The following is a 24,884-nucleotide window of genomic DNA, read 5'->3' as shown; positions in this document are numbered from 1 at the left end:
TCCTCGGGCCCCACACGGGGCTGGAGAGACGAGATCGTGAAGGGAAAGAACCGTGAGGAAGCCATGACGTGAGGACGGCGGGCGGCTGAGGGGTAGCCTCCCCGGACGGACTCCCCATTCGCCTCAGCCGAGGCCACGCCGCCACCAGCGCCCCCCCGCGCCGCTCCCCGCCGCTTGAGCGGCAGCGCGGGCGTCCATTAGGGCGGCGGCGCTACCCCACGGCCCGCCCTTCGGCGGCGCAAGCCGGGGGCCGGCGCTGAGCACGCGTGGCTGCCGGTGGGGCCGGGGCCCGGCGCATGGAGGCGATGCCGTGCCGCAACCAGCGCCTCGGCCCCGCGTCCGGCCCGCAGGACGAGCAGCAGCCGCCGGTGGTGTTGGCGGCGGCGGCGGCGGCCGGCTGCTCGCGGTTGATCCGCTTCGCGGAACCCGATGAGGGCGGCGAGAGCAGCCCCAGCCCGGATAGCAGCAGCAGCAGCAGCAATAACAACGGCGGGGTGCTGGTGGAAGTGCGCAGCCCCGCGGCGGAGATCGGGGCGCAGCTGAAGCTGCTGCCGATGAACGACCAGATCCGGGAGCTGCAGACCATCATCAGGGACAAGTGAGCGCCGGGAGGCCGCGCGGCGGGGCCTGGCGAGAAACCGGCGGGCGGCGGGGAGCGAGCGAGGGAGGGACGGGCGGCTCCGGCCGCGCTGAGGCGCTGGGGGGCGCTCAGAGGAATGGGGCGGGCTGAGGGGGGGTGTTGGGGGGCTGAGGGGGGGTGGAGGGGACTGAGAGGGGTGGTGGGGGGCTGAGGGACGCGGCCCCGGGTGGGGAGGGGAGCGGGACCTGAGGGGAGCCCCCCTCACCGGCAGCCCCTGACAGAGACACTGTAAAGTCAGAGAATGGCTCGGGTTGGAAGGGACCTCAAAAACCATCTAGTTCTAGTCATGGAGAGCGCCCAGATTGGATCCGGGAGTGATACAGCGCGGAGGAGGGTTTTGCTGAGGGGCCCTTACCTCCTTATGACGCTGCCCTTTCTGAAGGCGCTGTTTTCCACGCTTGTCGCTTTCTGTCACCAAAAGTCAGTGCTGCCACCACACCTGGTGGGACGCGGAGCTGTCATCCCGCTTCTGCAGCTCTTAGGGGCAAAAATCTGCGTGAGATTGGGCCCTGCTGCTGAGCACCTCCGACACGAGGTGCTTAAGGCACAGGGAAACAGCAGGTCTCGCATCGCACCTCATGTCAGGAGCTCTCCTCCCACCCATCCTGTTGGTGTCCGATTGTTCTGCACGTGGAAGGTGATACTACAGCGTGTTAAATTGAGCGTGCAATGTAACACAAATGTATGTAGAGGGCATCCATTAAAAGCACAATTTGCATCCTGTGATGCGAGAAGCCCCAGCAGATACAGAGGTGGGGAACAGTTTGTCAGTGGAGTGTTCCAGGTTCCCAATAAACCCTTCCTGTCCTGCAACACACGGGCTTCCAACATCTGCAGTAACCAATTTGATTCTTCCCCTTATTTTTCCTCTGTTCTATCTGCATAGGCTGTGTTTTGGTATTTCCCAGCTCTTGAGTACTTAACTTTGCAACTGTAATACCACTAATGTATTTTTATGTAGAACTAATCATCAAAGACAATACCTATGTTAATTGTGCTGGCTTAGATGTGCCTTGTTACCTTAAATTAGGGATTTTTGACTCTTCAAAGTGTTGTGGAAAAAGCTGATCTCATTGCAGGCAGGAGCACACGGAGCTAGTGCTGGCTTGCTGCAAGGAGGGCAGTTGTGGCAAGACCACACAAAAGATCTCTGCAGGTAAGAATGTCTTCTGGCAGTCTTCCTGCAGAGCAGAAAGGGAAGTTTTACGTGGGCCATGCAGAGAGACAGTGAGGCAATCCAAACTCTGCTTGTTGCATGGCCTACAGAAGGGTTTAAGGTTAGTGAAAAGGAAATAACATATGGCTTTGATATCTAGGTAAATACTAGCAATGTAGTTACTGTACCCACCTAGGTATTTTTATTATTGTTGCAAGTAAATTTTTAAGTCTTGCAAATATATTGAACAAGTTTCTGGGTGTATTGAATTTAACCAGAAAACAGCAGCTGATATTTTAACTCTGAGATTTTTTTTTTTTTTTTATTAGAGTTGCATCAGGCCATTGCACAAGACTCTAGTAAGGCGAGGTGTAGAGTAAGCCTTGGAAATAATGAATCGCTCCTAGCAGCTGCAGTGCCAGCGCACCACGCTTTATTCTGAACGTGGCACTGCTCTAGAAGTGGGGATGTAGCCGTCACTTCCAAGCTCCCTTCCTGCCCAGCGAGGAAAGCTGGACAGCAGACTGCTCAGAAAGGCTTTGTGTGTAACAACGGCAAGGAAACACAGTTTTTATATTCTGGCTCAGAAAGGCAGCAGCATTTCAGTGAAGGAAAGGCCTCAGATGGGCCTACTTTAATGCCCGTTGTCCAGAAAGATGGTAAAATGTGTGCTCAGCTGCACAGGTGTGAGTATTTCTTATGCAAGGGTTAGAAACTGTTGTAGTAACCTTTCCTTGAACATGTGTGTATTCTGCCTTACGAGGACTCTGTCCAACTGTGCCATTCCAACCAAGTGCTAAAAGAAGCTCCTCATAAGAAGTTTCATAGTTATGAATAAGGCGCTATGGCTAAGAGGAGTTAATGGTCAAAAAATCTGATTTAAACTGACAAAAGGCTGTGTTCATATTGTTCATACAATGGAGAAGAGGGAAAAGCTGTGTCACTACAGGGCGGTTAGATACCATCAGTGTAGCTCTGTTTCTGGATTAGAAAAGAACAGGCAGTCCCACAGCTGGGCAAGTTCAAGGGGGGCATTGGGATTACTTAATGCTCATGAACACAGATGTTCCAGGTACAGCAATCATGGAAAGGGCAGAAATTACAAAGCAAGCTGCTGGGAGAAACACCAAAAGGAGGAGAAAACAGTCAGTTTGGGGCTATTCCTGTGCAGTGAGGAAGGGATAGTCATTCTTAGTGCGGTGCAAGCTCGAATCAGGCATGTTTACATCAGCCTAAGGGTGGATAGGCTGGATGCAGAAGACCTTAGGAACTCTGTGTTGCCCATACAATGAGCCGCACAGAAAAGTGGAAAGGAATTCAGGATCCAGAGGAATGCAACACAGCCTTTCAATTGGAATAACTGTCCAGTAAAAAACAAGACAAAAACCACCTTCACGTTGCTGGTCTCATGTCCTGTGGCAGGTTCAGAGATGGCTAACTGAATCAGTGGTGAGCATTTCATAGGCTAAAATTACAGTTTATATACTTAGTTTCATTTTATGTAGCTGTAACTGCAGTTAATGAGGTCTGCGAGCCAGAATTAGGGAGGCAGAGAGGTGGCCTCGGCTTGTGTGTGTGGGTGCACGTGTTTTGCCCTGGCTCGCTCAGTTCTGGAGCCCTGGCTGTGCCAAATGGGTGGGCAGGTGCCTGCTAACACTGTCGGGCGTGAATTCTGAGTCCTCTCTTAAACTGATGAGTTTAAGTACAGAGTGCCCGGGAGCAAACAGTCAGAGCCTCTTCTGAGGAGGGTGTGACCTCGCAGTGGTGTCTGGCCTGCACAGGTTGGAACCAGCGATCTGGAAGCTGAAATGAATAGTGTGGCAATGTGCAGCCCAGAGCGCTGGTTTCTGCGGGAGGAAATTCATTAGCTCAGATGGGTAGTGCCATTTGAACTCCCAATTTAACAACAGACGTGATTTAAATGTAGGTATTTAAGGGTTGTTGTGTCTTTTATGTGAGATCATTGCGCTGTGTTCTGCTGCGGCTTCTTATTCCCCAGGGAACGGAGCGAACAGCACAGCAGTGCAGACAGCAGAGCAGCAGGACGCGCAGTCCTGACTGCTATACAGAGTGCGATGATTCAACAGTGTGCCACTCAGCCATGATGAGCAGAGATGGCTTTGCTGCAGGCAGGCAGGTTGGGATCCCTTTCACTTAGCACCCCTCATACAGGCACTGAAATACCGAGTACTTACACACACGGCTCTGGTTCTCCCTCAGAGGGAGGATGTGCTCCTGTTCTCAGCTGCATCGCTGCCCATTAATGGCACCAGGTTCCAGTGCCTACACTTCTTATAAAGGTCTTTTATGAACTCTGTTTGGGGAAGCAGCTTTTTTCCAGCCTTGCCTTCACAGCACCCTGCTGTCTCTGGAGGAGTTCTCTTGCAAGGTGAACGGGAGAAACAGGAATTACCAAAGTGTGTCAGGCCACGACCTGCCTCCAGCCTTGGCAGTGGTTGGAACCAGTCCCAGTTACTTTATTAAGAAGTTTGTAGTCTGCTGTAGATCATTACTTTGTATCCTTGTATCTGATTTTTAAGGTGAACAGTTCCAGCGTTTTCACATAAACCTTTTTTTCTGGCCCCTAGAAATTAATTTTCTCGTGATGTGGGGCTTGAAATCTGGTCACAGCTTTCCAGCTGAAGGTGTGCACAAGATCTGTCATTTTCAGTATTATTATTATTTGTCTCTAATTTTTATGCATGCCACCACTATTGTCCTCCATCCCCTTAAAAACCAGACAGAACTGACCAAGGGTGTTCTGTGAACAGTGTGTAAAAACATCAGCCTCCCTGTGTGAGGACAGAGTAGTTCATTTAAAGCCTCGTAATCTGTATTAATAGCCCACAGTATTCACTCTAAACTTTTATTGCTTTGCAATCAAAACCAGAGTCGTGACGTGGTCAGGTTTGTCTTACCCCCTTTCATGAAATATGGGTAAGTTTTCTGACATGCTACGCTCTAGTCTGGAAAAACCTAAGAATACACCACCTACACACTGTGCTACTTGCTGTCATTTTTTTTATATTTGCACACACCACAGTTGGGAATACAAATCCCTTTAAAAATCTTAACAAAATCAGTTTGTGTGATTGCAAGCTTGTTTCTTGGTTATTTGATGGGGCTTTCTTCAGTTCTGGTTTTCTGATTAACATCAAAGTAGCAGAACATTAAGAATATCCTGTCATTGCTAGAAAGAGCAAAAAACAAACAGCATTTTGAATAACAAATACTGTAGTGCTAGCACAAGGAAAGAAATCAGATTAGGCTGCCAGTCTTTTAAAACCTCATTTTCTTAATGTGGCAAGGTTATACTAGTAGTACAGGGAGTAGGCAGACAAACATTCTGACTTCCACTCTTGTAAATAGAAGATGTTGCAGAACCTTGGGGATTAAGTGCAAAACTATGGGGTATTTGAAGAGACATCCAGAGTATCATAGCTTGAAGATGAGAGAGGGGTGTGCCTAGTGTGATTAACAGAAAGTTTCACTAAAAGTGACCTGCCTGTGATGGTGATTCCTTGCCAGAGGATTTTTAAGGCTAACATGCTGGAAATATCGTCTCCTTAGCTGGAAGTTTGTCCTACTTCTGTGTGGTGAGAGTTGGTCTTGACCCGGCAAGCCAGGTGTTCCAACCTGGCTTTATGACTGCAGCTGTCAACGTGGCATGTTCGCACAGCATGGAGCAGGAAGAGGTGAGCTTACCCTTCCTGTCTTCTGGACGGGCCACCAGCCAGCAGTTGTGGTAGCAAAAAGTTCCACCTAAGCCAGTAAGCCAGGAGAGAGGGGTTTTCATAGCGCTGCTTGCTTATCCCTAATCATTTTAGGCTCAGGCTCACTAGGCTTATCACACTGTGAATGAGTTTCAGATAAGATACGATATCCTGCTTGTCAGGTGCGTTGGGTCAGTCTCAGCGCTTGGGATCTGCTTCATCATTGTCCTGTGGTTTGATTGACTTAAGAACGGGCAAAGCAAAGCTCTCCTGCTTGCAGCTGTAGAGAACCTACCAGGCTGGCACAGGTCAGAGCTGCTGAGGTGTTTTGGAAGCGAGCTGGCATGGTGGTACAATGGAAAGCCTACAGAATATCCTGCTGGTGTTTTCGTGCTTCAATTGCTACGTGTGCAATGCAGCGACATGGCCAGTGGTAAGAGGTAAAGCCTCGCGTGAGCTCACTGCACCTCAGGCTTCTCCACCCGGTACAAAACACACACGGTAGGATCTCTGGGGGATAAAGTTGGAACGTGGCAGGAGACCTTTCTCCAAACTGCCTCTGGAAAATATTGTCCTTCGTGTAACATTATAATTAAGCAATGTTCTTAATTGTTCCCCAATTTAAAAGAGAAATTGTTACCTTTTTCAGGACAGCCAGTAGAGGAGACTTCGTATTTTCTGCTGATCGTCTGGTAGGTGAAGAATTTCTTCTTCTTGATGTTCTGCTGTGTAATTCTTTTATAAAATGGTCTTGTGAGCTACAATGTTAGTGTGAGGGCAACTTTTCTAAACAAAGGAAATTGCTGTTTGACAGCAACTTTCTGTATAGGGATTCTGTTCTTTGTTACAGTGTTTTCATCTCAAAGGGTTCCAGAAACTAAGTTACTATCAAATACTTCAGTACAGTGAGAGTAGCAACATGAGAATGCGATTTAAAAACAGATGCACAGAGGCTGTAGATAATTTAGTGTTAGTTTGAAACAGTACTTTTGATCTTGTCAACAATTTCTTACAGTCTAGATGTCAACGACTGATTGCGTGCAGAGCACCTCCTGACACTTGTGTGGTAGATGAGCAGCTCTGGGTGCATCCACCCTGGGAACGGGCTTTTAACCATGTGGTAGTTGCTAGCAGGGACAAAGCAATTTGAAACTTTCACACATTCTGGTAAGTCAGGACAAAGGCTGGTGGGAATGCAGCAGTTATCTCATGTAAATTAAATGCTTAAGAAGCCCACAACACTTGCTACCACACATGTACTGGATACGCCCTTGTATTCAAGAGGGTGTTTCCTATTTGCGACTCCAGATTCGTTACTGAGGAAAGCCTTTCCTTCTCCCTCTAACAAATATCAGTCCAGAGAGCATTCAGTCACGGGCGCTGTTTGCTAAACCAGCCAGGTGTCCTGTGATGAGCCCAGTCTTAATCCATGCCTGATGCAGGCTTGCTCAGGGCTTACATACGACCCCGACCTGACGTGTGACTGCAGTGCTTTTTATCTCTGCAGCTTGTTCCACTTTCCCCGCTGCTTTTCCCTTTTCGAGAATGTTTCTGCCACTTCTGTTCTCCAGGATCAGTGAAAGCCTGAGCCAACAACACTCATCACTGTTACTATTGGGTCAAGTTACCGACTGCAGTGTCCCTCTTTGCCTTCATAAGGGACAGGCAGAAAGCCACAGTCCCACCTTCTTTCTGTGCCAGCAGTGCTCAGCAGACGTAACGTCCTTCACAGTGCTGGCCAAGTGGGAACAGCACAGGAAGCATCCACAGCCTGTGCTAAACCAGCTCAACTGTGGGTTGTTCTTCCTGTTTTTTTTTTTTTTTTGTGGTTTCAGCTTTTCACATGCTTAAATGTGTAGATGAGATTCAGACAGCCAACATCAGCAACCCCACATACTTACAGGGTGCAGGTCTCCAGTCCAGAGTCAGGCCCCTTCCTGAACAGCACTCCTCTCTGGTTAATATTTGTATTTTACCTTGTAGCAGCTTCCTGTCTTTTCAGGAGCATTCCTTCCTATCAATTTCTTTGAACTAAAGCAAAGCAATAAAGATTCCTGTTCTGTACTTTAAAAATGAGATTAATGGCTATCCTGTTACAGACAGGAGAACCCTTACAGGTCCCAGCTGTACTTTATCACCATTAATTAGTGTGATGGGCCTCCCCCATGTACCTTCTCATTCTGTTTGGAGGTGGTCTGCTGGTCTGCTTTTCATTTTGTAAGAGGAACATTACGAGAAACAGTGTGTGACTATCCCATTTTCTGTATGGTATCACAGTTGCGCATGGGACTCGGGCTCTAGTAGATGTACAAACACTGTTAAGACTTGCTGTGTGTTTTTCATCTGACTAGCAGACAGCTGATTAATGACAGGATGCAGTCTGAAAACGAGAAACAAACGCATGGAGTTGTAGAGTAGCAAAATCTCGTTGCAGAGAGAAAATGAGAATGGAGTTAAGCTTGGTACTAGTTTGGCAGTTTAGTGGCAAGTATCTTGTAAGGTCACAATAGGAAGAAGGTTCAAGGAGGGATTTGATGAATTGATAGTGGCAGTCTGGCAGTTTGTTTCTCACAGAAGGGGATGACAAAAGAAATATTCAAAGATATTTGTGGAAGAAGGGAGTTAAGAGGTGGTAAAGGTTAGCAGAACGTTCCTGAAAAGCGACTGCTGATGGTGTGGTCCTGCAGCTGCAAGATGGGGGGGGGCTGAAATCATGAATAAGACAACAAACCATCTTGTGTCTGGGAAGGAGAAGAGGCAGGCGTGGGAAGTAAGCCTCTAGCACAAGAAAGGCTTGATCATTACGACTCGTGGTAGTAGATATCTGAACAGATAGACCAGAAGGTGCTAGGGAGAGCAAGCTGAGAACCACCAGCAGAGAACTCTGCAAAAGGCTCACGGTGAGGCCTCGTACACGTGCTGCCCTGCACACGAAAGGAGACTTTCACTGATGGCACCTTGCAGCTTTTCTGCAGAATTAGTGAGGAGCTCACCAAGCCCCAGGCATTTGTACTGAGACAGCCTGAGAATTATTTTAGGGAGTCCTGCTTGGTAGGCAGCACTGGATAAATTGGGTTCAGTCAAGCTGCTTGCAGCTGGGTGGGCACTACAGCAGCTTGTTGTGTGCTCAGAGCCTGGGTGAGTGACAGGAAGAGGGGACATCTCCCAGAGAGACACCAGGCATCGTGTGCCTTGAGTTCGGGCAAGGACCAAGCACAGTTGCCTTGCAGCCTGGACTCAGGCAGGGGTTTGTCATCTACACAGCACTGTCATGCAGCCTCAGCCAACAAGTAGGGTGAAGATAACGTTGGTCACTCTGGAATTTAGAATAGAAAAGTTGGAAGGGACTTTCAAAGATCATCTAGTCCAAGTGATTTTCTAAAAATTAATTTTTAATCTATTTACATTCTAGTTTATTGGCATTTCATTGCTTCACCTCTTTCCAAACTGCAGGCAGGCACAAGAGTTGTGACATGCAGCCACTCAGGATTACAGTTATCTGCTCAGGTGTCGCTAGAAGGGCTCTCCCTTTTCAAGGTTTGTCTGCTCAGAGACACGCCATCCCTAACTGCACCTCAGCTGGCTTCCTTAGTGATTGCACCTCTTGTAAACGAGAGTGCTGGCAGCTGCTTTCTCTAGGTGCCTCTATCCCAATTTCTCTGTTCATGGACCCTGAAGGACTGGTCCAACCTGATTTCTTCAGTGGTATTTGAGACTGGTAAGGAGACTTGATCCATGTGTTTAATTGGCTGAGAAAGGGTAGGGTCACTAACATCTTAACATCCTCAAAACACTTACGTGGTAGTTAGCTACAACTCCTCAGACTCGTATTAGCGGTGGCTTTTCCTAGCAGTGCTAACACACCTCGTGCTACTGAAGGTTCAAAGCAAACAGCATTTCCCTTGCTTACTGCAGAGGCAACCTTAAACATGTAACTGTAATAAGTGAGCACACTGACGATATAATTTTGCATATCAGCGTTAAATGCATAACCTAAAACTTCAGAGAAGTCTGCGAGCCATGACAGTTTAACTAGGCCTGCTAGAACTTAACATTGTTAGCTCCCTCCCGCCTCCCAAAACCTTGTCAAAGAGGGACTTTTAGTTTACTAACTCCTAATGCAGTCTGTATGCATGCTAGGAACTGGGGCAGGATGGAAGAACAGAAAAACCTTCCAGGCTGCCCTGCTTCTGGAATGTCTGAAGTGAGCTCAGTCCCAGGAGCAGTCACCTCATTTCTGCCATTATACAGTGACTTTTGCTTAATAGGTTTCATCTTTGGCTTGGCAGTAGCTTTCCTTGAGCAGTCCTGGCCTTTGAATCTTTGGCTCACCAGCAGAGAGAATTTTGTATATCTGCAATACCCAGAGCATCTTTCCTGGGCAGTCATTCTGGGCTGAGATGAATGCATTTCGTACCTTCACCTGGGGTACAGCACAGGTTTCCTGCCCTTTGGAGAGATGTGTGACACGCCAGCCACATCTCCAGGAGCGATGTCCCCACTGCAGCTGGGCCATCTGCACCCTGTGAACACGCAGGGGCTGAGCAGAGTGTGTGGAGCAATCAGAGCTGCCAGGTGCCAGAAGAAGGGGGTGATAAAGAGACTTGTAGATCCACTGACACGTCTTTGGGCGCTGGGTGGTGTGTTTACAGCGCTGCAGCTCCTGCAGCTGTTCTGGGCAGCCCTGCTGCAGCTTCTTCTTGGAAATACAGATGTTAAAACAGGCCTTAGGGCCTAGCTGATGGGGAACTGAAAGAAGGGGAATTTTCCTTTTTTCTCACTGATATTTTCTGTCAGCAACATAAACCATGGGTGGTTCACTTGTTGAGAAACATTTGTCTCTGATGGCTTTATCTGCCAGATAGAAGTTAAGCCAGCTTTATAAAGGCATTATAGATGTACCCCTGCCCCCCTTCTGTTTTTTATTGCCTTCATTTGATGTGTGGACAAAACATACACATTGCTCTATAAAAGGCCTTTAAGGTCTATCCCTAACTACTAGTAAAAGGATGTTCTTGGCTGTTAGGTGTTCACCTAGTACTTGCAGAAACTCCTAACATTTAGTATCTTATCTGGCTAGATAACAAACCCCTTTAAGCTGCTTTCTCTGGTTCTACAGATCAGACTTGTGGTTGAAGAGGGACTGAACCAACTGCCATACACGGAATGCACGGTGACCACTCCAACAGGTACGTGGGAAACTACTCCGCCAGGTAGGACTAGAAGTGGAAGCTGAATTAATATAACAATGTGGAACTGTTACAAGAGGCTGGAACAACTTAACATTCAGGCTAGAGTACAGAGTTAAGGTCCCCTCAAGGGATTAAAAAAAAAAAAGCTAAAAGATGTGTGATGACAGGACTGAGCAGAACACAGTCATAGAGTTGTCACCTTACAATGGTTTTAAATTGGTCTTGCAAAACTGTGATAAAAACTTTATCAGTGTACGTGCAAGATCAACTTACTTGCCCCTATCACACCATCGAATTAAAACCGATGACATTTCACATACCCGTTACAGAAAAAAGTGCTCAGCACAAGGAGTTTTGTCATGCCAGCGTAAATCTGCCTCTGTTGCAACCATGAGTGGTGGTAAGCAGGAAATAAAAAGTGGCTGTGTTGACGTTAGAGGAAACCCACTGCAGTACTTCTGGTTTGCTCCTACTAACCTTAAAAGATATGTAAGGTTGCATGGGTTACTCAGAGGTAGTATAGTTGCTGCTCAGTGCATCAGCCAAGTCTGGGGAACCTCAAGCACACCCAGGGCACCTGCAGTACCCCTGCAGGACAGGCACCAGCTGAGTCCTCCTCCCCTTGAGGATTTTGCTGGCATTTTCTGCAGCCTGAGAGCAGCTCTGTACATCCTCTCATTCACTCTACCCCTCTGCCCTTCACCGTAAATCATATGTATGTCGTTACCCTACTTTTAGTTACAGAAAAGATGGCCTGAAAACACTCGGTTCTGAAGCTAGGTAGAGTTTAGGAAGGTGCTCAGGCGCCACAGTCACCTACCTTTGCTCGCTTTTAACTAAAACAGCAGCTACTTCTTGAGGCCTGGCTTCACATCAGTCCCAGGTCAGTTGGTGAGGGGTGGTTTGATGGCTGTCGGCTGTCTGCGTTACCCAGTTTGTCTGGCAGGTCCCCTGCGAGTAATGCCCTCCTGAAGCTCTGCAGTTGTTTCTTAGTGAGCTACTCGCCTGCCTGTGGGGAACGAGTGCCTTGGGCCTGGCCCTCTGGGCACACGTTGCTGTGGTGCACAGGCTGTTGTCTGCTGTTACTGCTAGCCCTGCTGTCAGAGCGTCAGCCCTTTCACCCTTACCCGAGCCCAAGGAGGGAGCTAAAATGGCCTTAGATGCACTCATCCAACAGGAAGCGTGCCCTGAGAACGCAGACACTTACCTACCAATTGTTGCTTATTTATACTTAACTCTTTCCCTCTGAGCATTTGCAAGCTGCCATCAGCACAGACGATTTGTACTTTCAGAAGCAGAATGTCCCTCAAGGCCAGCAATGAAATGCCCTGTCGGCTCTCCTTTAAAAGGAGCCTTTGGACTTTTTTCAGCCAGGCAGGAGAATATGAAAAGCCCATAAAAACACTGCCACATATTCTTCCCTGCAGTGGTACTGGGCAAGTTCAGGTTAGATCTGAAGAACTACGAGTGGGCTTACCTTGCTTTCATAACCTTGAACTCGCAGTAACGGCGATCTCTCTTTCGTACACATACCCTTGCCCACTTCTGTTCTTCAGTGATCAGGAGCGCAATTAGAGTAGCATCATATTTTGGTTATGCCTCTTCACCTGCAGCACTGGAGTGCATTTACTTGGTTACTTAGGGCACGTGCCATTTATCTTTATTTTGGAGAACATCCTTCATCTAAAATAACGACCTGAATGTTTGAGTTATAAAACATACAGACAGGATCACACCTGTGCCGCTCTTCTGAAGTAACCATTACGAGTAAGTTCTTTCATGGTTCTGGTCCCGTTCCCATAGTTTGTTTGAGGAGTGCAGGATGTGGCGTGCAGGTGGGGCCATGCCACCTGCTGAGACATGCCGAGCTCAGCACCGGTCCCTGGGTCTGCGGGGGAATCTTGTTTCCATTCACACCAGGATCACTTAAAACAGGATGGGACAGAGGGGAGCGATCCTTGCCACTGACCCTTGCTTTCTTTCCTTTTCTAGGATACAAGTATGAAGGAGTGAAATTTGAAAAGGGAAACTGCGGAGTCAGCATAATGAGAAGCGGTAGGCAGTTTTTGGTTGTTGAATGGGTGTGAATTAAATGCTTTTGAAACCAGTAACCAGCTTCCTTCTGAAAACGTGCAACAAACTTCCCTACAGCAAAGGTTTCCCCCCAGACTGCTAGCTGACATTCTGTAATCAAGGATACCTAAGAAAGAATGGCAAGTAATACATTTCTTCAACATCTCAGCAGACAAATAGGAGCAGCAGACTTCATCTGACCTCTTCTTTAACAACCATTAACTCTGAGAGGCCAGGCCAACTCTCCTTCCTCGTTTGCCACTAGTTTTTCCTCCTCAAAGATAGCTCTCCAAATAAACCGTGCTCAGTGGTGCTAGAGGAAGTACTCTTTTGTCCAAAACTATGTCAAGCTTTTTATGATATAAAATCCAGTGGCTCCGCAGATTCCTGTACTATGTTTTTTACCACGGTGTGGCTATGCAGAGCTCAAAGTTTTTTTTCAAACCACATATGATTTATGATATTATTTGTTTTGATATTTCTACTTCTCTCCTTTGAAAACCTGCGTAGCACTAGAACCTGGGAACACAAATACCTGGGAGCCAAATGACAGAGTAGGCTTGTTTTTCTGTCTAAACAGAGATAACGAAAATAGCTTAAGGTCTTTTTAAAATTTGAAAGCAAGAAAAAAAAAGCTCCTTTTGAGAACTATTCATCAACACAGTATTGGGACAGTCTATTTAATTGTAACGTCTTGTTGTTGTGCCCTTTCTTATCACGTAATATTTTTTTTTTGCTCATTTTGAGGCGAAGCAATGGAACAAGGTTTACGGGATTGCTGTAGATCGATCCGCATAGGAAAAATCCTGATACAGAGCGATGAGGAGACTCAAAGAGCAAAAGTATACTATGCTAAGTTTCCCCCGGACATTTACAGGAGAAAAGTTCTTCTTATGTACCCAATACTAAGTAAGTGTCTGTATTATTTACGGTGACTGTTCTGTATTTAAATTAAAGTTTCTGCATTTCAGGGGCTTTTGTTAGATTTTGGCTTGATTTAGGCGACATAGTAGGGACTTGATCAGGCTGCGCCAGAATATACATCAGTCAGCCCACATCAGCATGAATGCAGAGCACATCTCTTGGGTTTGGCTGCACCTGTGAGAAAGGTAGATGCATTCAAGTCCAATGGCAAAATTAAAAAAAAATGAACTTATATGAGAAAAGACTTCAAATAGTATTTTCACTATTAAAAGACTTTTTGAGGAATAATCCTAAAGTAAATTATTTTAAAGTTAAATGCAATTAAAACCACAAAATATATCAATGTGCTAAGGACTTTGTCAGGATGAAGGAAATTTTTCAGCCTAAGATGTAATTCTGGTTCTGCACATGGAGCTCTTAATTGCTAACTTATTATTTTAGATGAGTTTTCTTGCCTCAGGGCTTTAATAAAATCCACTGACTTCAGTGTTTAAAACCTGGCAGAGTCGGCTATTTGGGTGTAAAGATTAAATTCCTTCTTCAGGAGACAAACATTTTCAATAATTAACACTTGCTGAGGTGACAGTCGACCAGTGGGGACAGGACAGTATCGTCGTTCAGCCCCACACCAGGATTGGTGCAGGTAGCCCCAGCTGGCTTAGGAAGAGTTCTTCCAGCAGGAAAACAAAAATCTCACTTTTTCCCCTTTTAGGTACTGGTAATACTGTAATTGAGGCTGTCAAAGTTCTTATAGAACACGGTGTGCAACCAAGTGTCATTATCCTGCTAAGCCTATTCTCCACACCGCACGGTAAGTCGAGGGGCTGTGGGGGGGGCAGAGGTGCTCGCACCTCTGTCGTTCAGTGGGGAAGGCTTCTGGCAGTCCCGTGCTCCAGGCAGCTGTGAAGAGCTCCTGCCTTGCGAATAAGGACACCAGCAGCACTCTGCTCAGGAAGGATTTTTTTCCCCTCTGAATTTTGAAACTGAGAGCGAACACTGGCATGTGTGGCATGGGCAGGGGAGAAGGCTAGCAGAACGAAAAGGGCCTGTTACCCCTAACGGCACAACTGCAACTGGTAAAGCCTTCCTATAAGCAGGAATAGGTAAAGAAAATACTTCAACGGCGCACAGAGCACTGTAAGTCTTCCCTGTTGCTCCAAAGCACAGCAGCCCAAGGTCAGCCACCAACTAACACCAGTTCTACAGATAGCATGATGTAAAATAAGCTACAGAACTGGACTGTCTGCACGTTAAAGATCTTTAAATTTAAAAGATGACCCTAAAAAGGAATATCTGTTTCTCTAAGTAGGAAAATGGATCTTGTGGGTTTTAAAAATTGGCCATGGCAGAAATCACTATCAAAAAATCAACCATGCTGTAGAGAGTTATTCCTGGCAGTCTGTAACCAAAATAATGATTGGATTAATTAGTGAATAGGTTAGTTTGGGAAGTTAAATGTATGGTGGAGAAAAGAAAAATCCCAGTAAGAAAACCCAATCCACTGAATTCTGGAAGTTTTCCCTCGCATGCAGGCAGATAAGCCAGAAATGAGGCAGAAGAACAGAGGCAGGCTCACCTACAGAGTTCTGCTTACCTTGATGTAACACGTGGCGCTGAAATACAGCTGCGGTGCGGCATTGATTTCTTTGAGTTCTCTTCTCTCTCTCCAAAGGTGCCAAATCGATCATCCAGGAATTCCCAGAGATCACAATTTTAACTACAGAAGTTCATCCTGTTGCGCCAACACACTTTGGACAGAAGTATTTTGGAACGGACTGACGCACTTGGAACAAAGCGATATGACTGTATGATAGTACAAATGAGGTTTTTTCTACATTTTATTATTATTTGTAGCAGAGTTGGTTGAGGGCATGTTTAAAAAATCTTTTTGGCCAAAGGCGGAAATACTTGACCTAGATTACTTCTGGTTGGTTACTGCCTGAACACTGAACCAAGCGCAGTAACAAAGCACTCTGAATCATTGCAAAGTCAAGCATTTTCATGTTGTACTCGTATAAACTGCTACACTCTCTGCTTTAATTTATTTATTCTTCCATAGCCTGTTTTGTGGCTGCTTGCAAAAGCGAAATAAAACAACTAAATCATGAAGGTGTGTCCTTCATTTCTAGTGCTGACGTTGACATCGCTCCACGTTAGGCAGCACAGCCACTCTTACTAATTCCAGTACAACAGGTGCACTCGGTAGCAGCCACACTGCATGCCTGGCACAATTTGCAGTCTTGGGATGGTGGCCAAGAACTAAAGATACAACTCTCTGAATTTTGCTCTAAATAGATTATTTTCAAATGGTAGAACATCTGCAGTTATCTTGATCTGTAGTACTGAAGAAAGAATCTTCCTGTTGCAGTGTATGTGCCCTAATGGGGTGGGAATTGAGAATGGGAGAAGTGCTCTCTACAGAAATTCTGCTCACACTGTGGTTGAGTTTTGCCTCTTAAAGCTTCCATGGATGAATCAGTATCACTGACCATTGTAAAGAAAAGTAAATGGCAAAAAGCTGGGCTCAAATTCTAGCTCTGTTCACAGAGCAGCAGGGCTTAAAGTCAAAAGCCCTGCTCCTCATTAAAGCTCTGGTCCTCATTAATTCACACCCTTCCAAAACAGCCAATGCAGTGATTGTATGAATCAGACCAGGCATAAATCTATGGCCAAATACTTGCTTTCTTTGTCTTTATCATATGTGCCAGTAAGGACACAATACGCAAACTAGCTCGTATCTTACCTTACTCTAACTTTTGGAGAATTAACATACAAAGACAACGTAGTCCATTATTACTTTTTAAATATTCTAAAAAGTGGGGGATTACACACTGTCATCGCAGGCTTGTTACCTCTTTGTCAAAGGGCTGGAATGTAAGGCCTGGGCTGCTCCAACCAATGCCTTGTAAGACAAGGGGGCAGGATTTAATTAACCTATTTTTTTGGTACAGATGAAGAACCTTCCCCACTCTAGACAGTAATTCCAATTAATTAAGGTTCTGTAAGGTTTCCAGAAAGAGAGTATTTTCCCTTGTCATGGGCTAAATCATAGGAAATAATCACTCACAAGTATAACAAATTAACCAAAAATGGTTTTAATGCAGTCCTTGCCTGCAGTACAGTATAAACTGTGCAGGCTTTCTAGTATAAACCATAATAGAAAATGACAAAAGCAGAATGTACAGTATATCCAGCTGTAGAAACCATACAAACACTCGGAAAATGCTAGTGAAACATACACAAAGCATTCATATTAAAGACAATGTTTGTCAGACAATTAAAAACAAGTATCCAAAGCTTTTGTAAAAACCCATTTGATATCAAAAGTCTCAATGCTGGCAACAGCATTAAACTCCTGAACCCTACTAAACATCCCAAATGCTGTCAGCGGACCGTTTGCAATGTTCCCTGGAAAACATTTACTTCCTATTAAATTAAGGGATAAGAAATTAGTATTAAACAACCCAACACTGAGTGTCATGTCCGCTGCCGAACAGAATAGTGTTGACTGTATGCAAAGTTTGCAGACTCAAGATACGTATAAATACCAACACCAGGCCATCCTGGTTTCCTAAAAAGCAACTGAATATAATAATAAATGAAATTTATGTTACTATTTTGAATAATTTAGTAGTTATTGGCACAGAGCCCACTAAGCCAGTCTTCCTTGATATGAGAAGCTCTTTATACTACAGTGGTTTACAGTGAAAGTTCTGACCCAGTTGGAGAGGTAGCATATCGGCTCCCAAGCGGAGCTTCCTAATCCCAAACCAGCCTGATTCTCAGCTGAAATCAACAGCTGGGACAGGTGGAATAATTTATAGCAACCTGATCCTTTCTGTTTTATGTTACTAGCAAGAGGGAAGCCACGATAGAAGCTCCCAGCTCCTAACAATGCAATCTGGAATTACTGGGGATAGCTCGAGTCTACATGATCAATGAGCACAACAGAAGTTATACATTAACGTAATTATTGCAAAAGAGGAATGCCTGCGCATGGAGTTAATTCAGAACAGCACCACACGTTCCACCTACCTCTTCACACAATCTCTGAGTCAGAAATATCTTATCTCCTCCTCCGTGGAGGCCACGTCTGCACCCGCCCAGGTTCGTTACATCAGCAGGATGCCAGGTGTCTATACGAGAACCTCCTGCTTGTACACATCCTGGATCCTCCAGGAACAGGCACGACAAAGAAAACAAACCAACATTTTCAAGAATCCACTGGATTTTTGTGTCTCTTATAAATTTAGGAAAATGGTGATCTGAGGAGGTGCAGCACACAACCCTAATTCAGAACGGAGATGGGGAGGAAGAAGTGTTTTTTTTCCTCTCTCCAGGCTTCGCATGGGATTTAGCCCCAATGAAAAGTTTAAGTCTACTGAGTATTGAAATAGCAGAAACTCCATCAGGTAAAACACCTTTGTGTTATATAAGCTGTTTGATATCAGCATTTGATGCAATCAGGTGTCTTTGTTGCTTTTTTTTTTTTTTTAAGCACAATTGGAATAAGAAGCAAGGATAATCCCCTTGTACTTTTTTTCCTTAACATAAACCTTTTTTTTTTTCTGAACAGTAGCTGTTTTCCATTAAAGCTTTACACACGCTGCTGTAAATCTTAACCTTATACAGAAAAAAATAAATCAAGCAGCATGAAGGCGTAACCAGCTTATATGCTCATATTAGAAAAGTAAACTTACGTTGTACTTCACAAGGTTTACATTTCAAACTGAAGCTAGAACATGAAGAAATAAGATTTATAGGAAAGAGAAAAGCAATGCAGGAAGGTGGATCCCACTGCCCTGAACAAAGCAAGCTGAGCCCGAACGATGAAAATCACAAAGCGATACCTGACAAACATTAAGATTAATTACAAACAAAATACATGGCCCAACTGGTTAAAATGACACCTACTCATCTTGTTAGTATCCAAAGAAAACAGCACAAACAGCTGAAAGCTGATATATTGGAGCTATGCGTTCGGGAGGAAGAGCATAAAGGGAGATGGAGAAAGGACAGTTAAGAATAAAACTGCAACAGTGGGTATGGTCTCAGTGTTAATTACCAGAAAAGGAACTAACGCATTAAGCAGGAAGAGTACATAATAATGCCACAACCTGGAAACGCTCGTCACTGCCAAACTGTTTGACAGACCATTACTTTTAATGACAGAAGCCACCCTACCATGAGTACGCTTTAATTGATGGCTTCGGAACAGGTTTATTTTTACACGTGTTCTGTAACAAAACAGAAGCTGATAGAATTGGAAAAATATCAATAAAATCCAGGTATGTTCAAGTACTATGGATTGATTTCAAAAATTTGTACCATTAGAGTCACTGAAATGAAAATGTGACTCTAAGTTAATTAATTCTGGCCTAACAAACAAGGTCAACAGCACCTCCTTAGCCTGCTAATTCAACACGTTCAGGAACGAGCTAGCTATGCAAACAGCAAATCTGTTCTGCTGGCTTAGCGACTACGCTGGAGGCAGCTGGTCCCTGAATACATCCCCACACATCTTCCTCTACATCTAACTACGGGGAGGAAAAGGTTAAGTTCTATTTTTCCCTGACGCTTTACATTCATACTATGTTACAGACTTCATGCATCGAGTTTTGTAACTACTACTAAGTTGTGCTTTCAGTCCACGTCAGCATACAGAATATAAAAAGTACAGTTTCAGATTTTGCTGAATCACATCTCTGGTTTGTTCCAGGAAGTAAACATTCATTGCTATAGTGCTATTAAAAAGCTTCCTGGCCTCCATCAGCTACAGCACACTACATGCACTAGTACAGGCCTACGAAAACACAGTACTGCTCCTTGCTTAAAGGAATACAATCTTCTTCTACTCCAAAACCACAGGGTACCAATTCAGCAAGAGAAAAAAAATTGCAGTGCAGTGATGCTTATTAAAGTCCTAATTCCTTGGACAACACTCACTGGCCAGGGACAGGACTTAGTGTAATACAATCCACAGAGACATCAATGTGATGTCTGCTCTAAGGGAACTGTACCTGAATGTACGTGGGAGAGACGGGGAGAGGAGAGGAGGTGGCTGTTACTGGTAAATTATTTTGGAGCATTAGCCTCAGAGAACAGGGATATCTACCCTGCAGACTGCACCAGTGGATTTTACCCCTTAAAGGGGTAAAATTTTATTTGCATGTTAAAAAATCTAAAATGCACTCAGCTGAATACTTTACCTGTTTTGTTACCTGCAGCAGTGATTACAGGCAGCCTGAGGAATTTGTGTTCCAGTGCATTTACCTGGTATATTTGACAGAACCTCACGCATCCTGCATTTACCACATTCTTTGTATACAATTTTCTTTCAGAAGCTAAGCAAACAAAAAGCCAATTTAAAAAGTAAACAGGAGCCCAGCCATAGGTAGCAGTGGGTGCAATGAAAATGACTGCTTTTATGCTGCCCAGATCTCTAGTTAACAGTCTTCTTAAAGGCCAAAAATGCCAGCTGAAAACACTGTGTTCTCCTTAGTAGGTCATCTGGAATGATGTCTGAAGCATCAGCTGCACTAATGCGCTGAGCAGAAAGATCTAGTAGCAGTATGTGGAGGAACACTAAGCTTCCCCAGGGAGACTCAGCTGTTCATTTACAGGCTGCCCTGAAGAACACAGGCTCATTGTGGCTTCAGCAGCCACCCCCCAGACTCTGCATTCCTGGGCACCATCACCTGCACGGCAGCTTTCTGCACTCGGCTTTAACCCAGGGAGGCAGAGGAACCTGCCCAACTATTCTGCTGCACTCGAATTCAGCATACACAGTCCAAATACTAGGCTGTAGGAAGGGCATCTCCTCCAACTCAGCAGAAGAAAACAAAATGGAGTTTGTTCAGTCACTCAGATACACCAGGATTTGTCCGCTTCAGTATTTGTTTCATGTCTCACTCTGAAGCTTTCAGAATCTGACAGGTGTGAATGTTGACTTATGGCTCTGCAGCTATCAAATTATTTATCATTTCCACCTGCACAAGAGTTTGTTCTAGCTAAGCGAGGCTGAGCAGCTTTTAAGAAAAGGAAAATTTGCCATTACTAACCACAAGAAAAATTACTTAATATGAGTATGTTAACGAAAGGTGTCAAAGCATCATTTAAGCACCTGGAAACCTTTTAAAGCTGCTTCTAAGTCTGAGCTGGAAAGCTGCATTATCATAAAGACATCTGTTTTAATAATAATTAGAAGACAAAATAGATTTTACTGGCTAAGGAACAACGCTGCAGCTAGACAGCAGGCAGGGATCTGCCTCTAGATCTTCTAGGCAGCTCTTCTGCTGCTGTTTGGCAGAGAAACAACCCTGCAAGGATGGCATGGCTGTGAACAGAACCAAATGCAGAACAGACACAAGAACCTGCTCAGAAACTCTTGTAAATCCACTTGGCTTCAAACACAGCTTTGACGTTCCTGTCTTAAAAACACATTTCAGTTGACAGGATGGAAAGTAGAGTTGGCGATTTATCCTCCTGCTTTTATAAACAAGGAATTTAACAGTTTAAAGGCACAAATACACAAGTAATGGTGCTAAATTCCTATACATTTCCTGCTCTGTTTAACTGCCACCTTCCCCTCTAGAATACATTTTGCCAGCCAAGAAGTGACCAATTCTACTGCCACCTTTGACAGCTTAAGATCCAGCACAGGATTTCTATTAGAAATGAAGGTTTAGATTTAATAGGAAAAATAGTTTTGTTGGTCGACAGCTGTCAGATGAGAGAGCCACCCACCAGAAGTGGTAACATTCAAAGAGCCTTCGGCAACAGCCAGAGGAGGAAGGAGAGTAACCTACACTGCGACTGGGAGAACCCGCCCCAATTCCCAAGACCTCAACTTCAGCAATAACAACACATTCTACAGAGTCTACCGCCTCTTCTAAACCTAAGTATAGAGTTTGATGTATAAAATATCTGTCCAAAGGGCACGGTTTATACCAGGTAGTTAAACTTCTACTCTTATGGACAAAAATCTCTGCAAGAGTCTCTTCTATCTCACTAACACATTTCCGCTGGTAACAGCAGCAGAGTAAATAGAGGAGAAAAGACAAGTATGTAGCCAAGGCCTTTGTCACCAAACAGATACTTACCAGGTAATTTCTCCTGACAACTGCTTCTGTAGTCAAAGTCAATACAAATGGGCTGATGAACAAACAAAATCAGGATAGAAAACACTAACAAATGATCTTAGACGCAGTATACTAACACATTAAACATGTACCTAATTCAAACATGAGATGGAGTTGCCAGGTCTGAATCATGCAGATAAAAGAACGACTTGGATCTAGAAAAATGCATGTCATCCTGCCAGCAAATTTTCAGTTCTATTCCACAGAATAAAAACAGCAATACATTCCTTTGACTGCCAATGGAGTAAAATAAAGAAAAAAAAACCATAATCACCTCTCGGTGCTGAAACACGTTCAAAATACCAGTCAATACATTTACTGAGGAAGAAGTTTGAAATAATCAAGTTCACCAAATGTCTCTTCAGCATTATGGGATTAAAACCACTGCTGTGGAGTGTAAACTCCAAACACTACTGTTGGAGCTAAACATTCAGTGCACATTTCTAACTCGTGTTTCAAATTTACTTCTTCCTTTCTTACTCCACGAACACAAAAATTTCCATCAAACACTGATCCAGGAATGAGTTGATAATGCTCTAATTACCATGCAAACTGTCATTTTAGCCCTAGTAATTAATGCACATTGTAATGTCTAAAACATCCATTTGCATTTTAGGTACCTGCAAGTAGGATTGGGCTTAAAGGGCACAGTAACTCAAAATCTAATGTAATTACACTTTCCTAGAAAAAAAAGCATCTATGGCCACAATATTCTTGAATCTTGATACTGGCAATGTGAATATTTTGTTTTCGTACACACTTGCATATGTATATATACATGTTCAGCACTTTGTCTTTCAACAAACATATATCCAACTATCAATTTAGTGCCAAATTTAAATGAGTCTGTCTCTCATTGAGTTAAACTGACTCAGAACTTTAAGCACATTAGAAAATGCCACTTGTCAGAGAAGGTTAGAGAATCAGTCTCAATATAAATACCATCCCCAAGAATATTATGGCTTGGAAGAATTTTGAGAACTCAAGTCCCTGATGTTTGCAAAATGAAAAGGCCTTTGGAAATGCACTCGTATCAATACTTTTTACCTCTTTTGAATAAAAAATATATATTATCTATAAAATAAAGAGAGCAGGCCAAAGAAGATTGGCCAGAATCACTCTGTAAAACTGTTCTGTTCACTCCATAACTTAAACTTATAAAGCCTTGAAACATCTGGATAGCGGGATTTCTGGAGAAGCACTCTAGAATGCAGATTCCAATCAGATGATACTTCATGATGTTTTCTCATCTTGAAGATCCACTTATTTTCTGCCCCTCACAACTGAAGTCCATGCAAAGAAAAGGGATGTTAACTCCTGAGAGGAAAGCTGAAATTCAAATAAAGAAAAATGTGTAACTATAAAAGCACTGATCTGATCAGAAATATATGTCTAGTCTTGACTTTGAGCATCATTTTAAAGCCATGCAGAGTAACAGGGAAAGTGCTTCTTTTTCACCCCCTCAGTGGAATGGCAGTACGTAGTCCTCATTGACTAAGGTTTTTCTGAGGTTTTTCTTCTCAGTGGCAGAAAATGGGATCACACATACAATATGCAAGAAGCCCATTTATAAAAACTTCGAGTTGCTCACAGTGCTTTAACTCTCAACACAGAGTTAGTCAACATCCAGAGCAAGCAGAGAGGCGAGTTCTATCTAATTACTCCACCTTCTGCACGTAGGACAGCAGAAGATGCTCCTTGAATCTTGGGCAACAATACCGCACTGTGAAAAGGCTTCGTGGAGACCAAAGAGGACACCACGTGCAGCTGATTGAAAGAATATACGTGCAGGATACCTCCCCCCTGTTACGAAAGTCAGGACAAATTATCAACCAGTGAACGTTCTGGTAGCAGCAAACCGTATCATCTGTTGTTGCCCCCAAGTTTCTTCAGAATGAAAGAAAACTAAATAAGAGCAATGGGTGATGTGGGTATTACCAGCTACTTCCATTTACTCACAAGTGCATAGAGCACAGTGTGGCTGTTCTCACCCTCAGTTGCTTTCAAGACCTTATCTCCACCATCCCTCACCTTTCACAAGCCACGGAACAGACTTTTGTTCTTGTAATTAAACAACGTAGGGGCAAGAATCATTCCTGCCACATTCAGCAGAGGAGCTGCCGGGGTTGTATCCTCCCCTAATAAACAGCGTTTTTGGCTCTTGTGTAAACCATGCAAACGTCCAGCCCAGGGCTACTAGAGAGACACTATTTTCTTTTAGGTTCTCTTAAACAATGTATTTCTGGACAAGATGGAGAAATATTGGTGAAATACTGCCATGCTCAGTTGCATCAACATGACATTCTGGTGAAAGGGTCTTTGCCCTTCTGTGAGGAACAGGTTGCCCACATAAGCTGTGGATGCCCCATCCCTGGCAGTGCCCAAGGCCAGGCTGGATGGGGCTTTGGGCAACCTGATCTAGTGGGAGGTGTCCCTGCCCATGGCAAAGGGTTGGAATTAGATTATCTTTAAGGTCCCTTCCAACCCAAACCATTCTATGATTCTATCACAGCCCCGCCACTCTAAAGCCTTTGACATGTTAAATGACTGCCCAAGTGTCAAGTGAGATACGCCACTGTTAAAGTCAAAACCTGTCCAAGATTACCTACCAAATTGTCTGCAGAATGGCTGTTCTGAAGATAACCAAGAAAGATATACTGACCTTTCTGAACAAGCTTTGTACTGCCACCATTTTCAAACCGCTATGTCTCCCTTTCTATGGCAAGGGATGAAGCTTCAGTGGAATCTATACAAGGAAAAACAAAGTAGTTAGAGATAAGTGAATCTGTTTTTCTCACTAAGAATGTATTTTTCACTAAGTATGGCAGCGTGTCTTTAAGAATCATTCCAAACAAAAATAGACAACCACTTGTCAGAGCTAACTTAACAGCAGTATTTTAACTGAGATTACTCTATTATTGGCTTCATCTATTTCATAACCGTGTCACAAACTGTAAAGCCACTATGACAAATAAAGATCTTTCAGTTTTAATGGAACATTTCAGACCCTTCTGATTAGAAAATTATACTGGTTTACTTATATTG

General features: G+C 44.3%; 2 protein-coding genes across 4 annotated transcripts in view; one reads left to right on the top strand and one right to left on the bottom strand.

Moving 5' to 3' along the window:
• The first annotated feature begins 213 nt into the window (after nt 1-213).
• On the top strand, nt 214-15,807 carry UPRT (uracil phosphoribosyltransferase homolog). The gene is made up of 7 exons (XM_035541598.1): nt 214-598; nt 6,159-6,201; nt 10,629-10,698; nt 12,694-12,756; nt 13,522-13,683; nt 14,411-14,509; nt 15,371-15,807. The coding sequence occupies exons 1-7, from the start codon at nt 297-299 to the stop codon at nt 15,475-15,477; spliced, it is 846 nt and encodes a 281-aa protein (XP_035397491.1). The 5' UTR covers nt 214-296; the 3' UTR covers nt 15,478-15,807.
• A 969-nt stretch (nt 15,808-16,776) lies between these two features.
• ZDHHC15 (zinc finger DHHC-type palmitoyltransferase 15) overlaps nt 16,777-24,884 on the bottom strand; it is a 28,391-nt gene continuing 20,283 nt past the window's right edge. For all 3 annotated transcript variants that reach the window (XM_035541595.2, XM_035541596.2, XM_035541597.2), the window contains 2 exons: nt 24,502-24,585; nt 16,777-23,168 (listed from right to left, as the gene is read on the bottom strand). In XM_035541595.2, coding sequence (XP_035397488.1) covers nt 24,542-24,585 — 44 coding nt within the window. In that variant the 3' untranslated portion in view covers nt 16,777-23,168; nt 24,502-24,541. The remainder of the gene's footprint in view (nt 23,169-24,501; nt 24,586-24,884) is intronic.

The sequence above is a fragment of the Cygnus atratus genome, chromosome 13 (assembly GCF_013377495.2).
Source record: "Cygnus atratus isolate AKBS03 ecotype Queensland, Australia chromosome 13, CAtr_DNAZoo_HiC_assembly, whole genome shotgun sequence".
Classification (NCBI taxonomy): Eukaryota; Metazoa; Chordata; class Aves; order Anseriformes; family Anatidae; genus Cygnus; species Cygnus atratus.
This window is presented reverse-complemented; position numbering and strand designations above follow the sequence as displayed.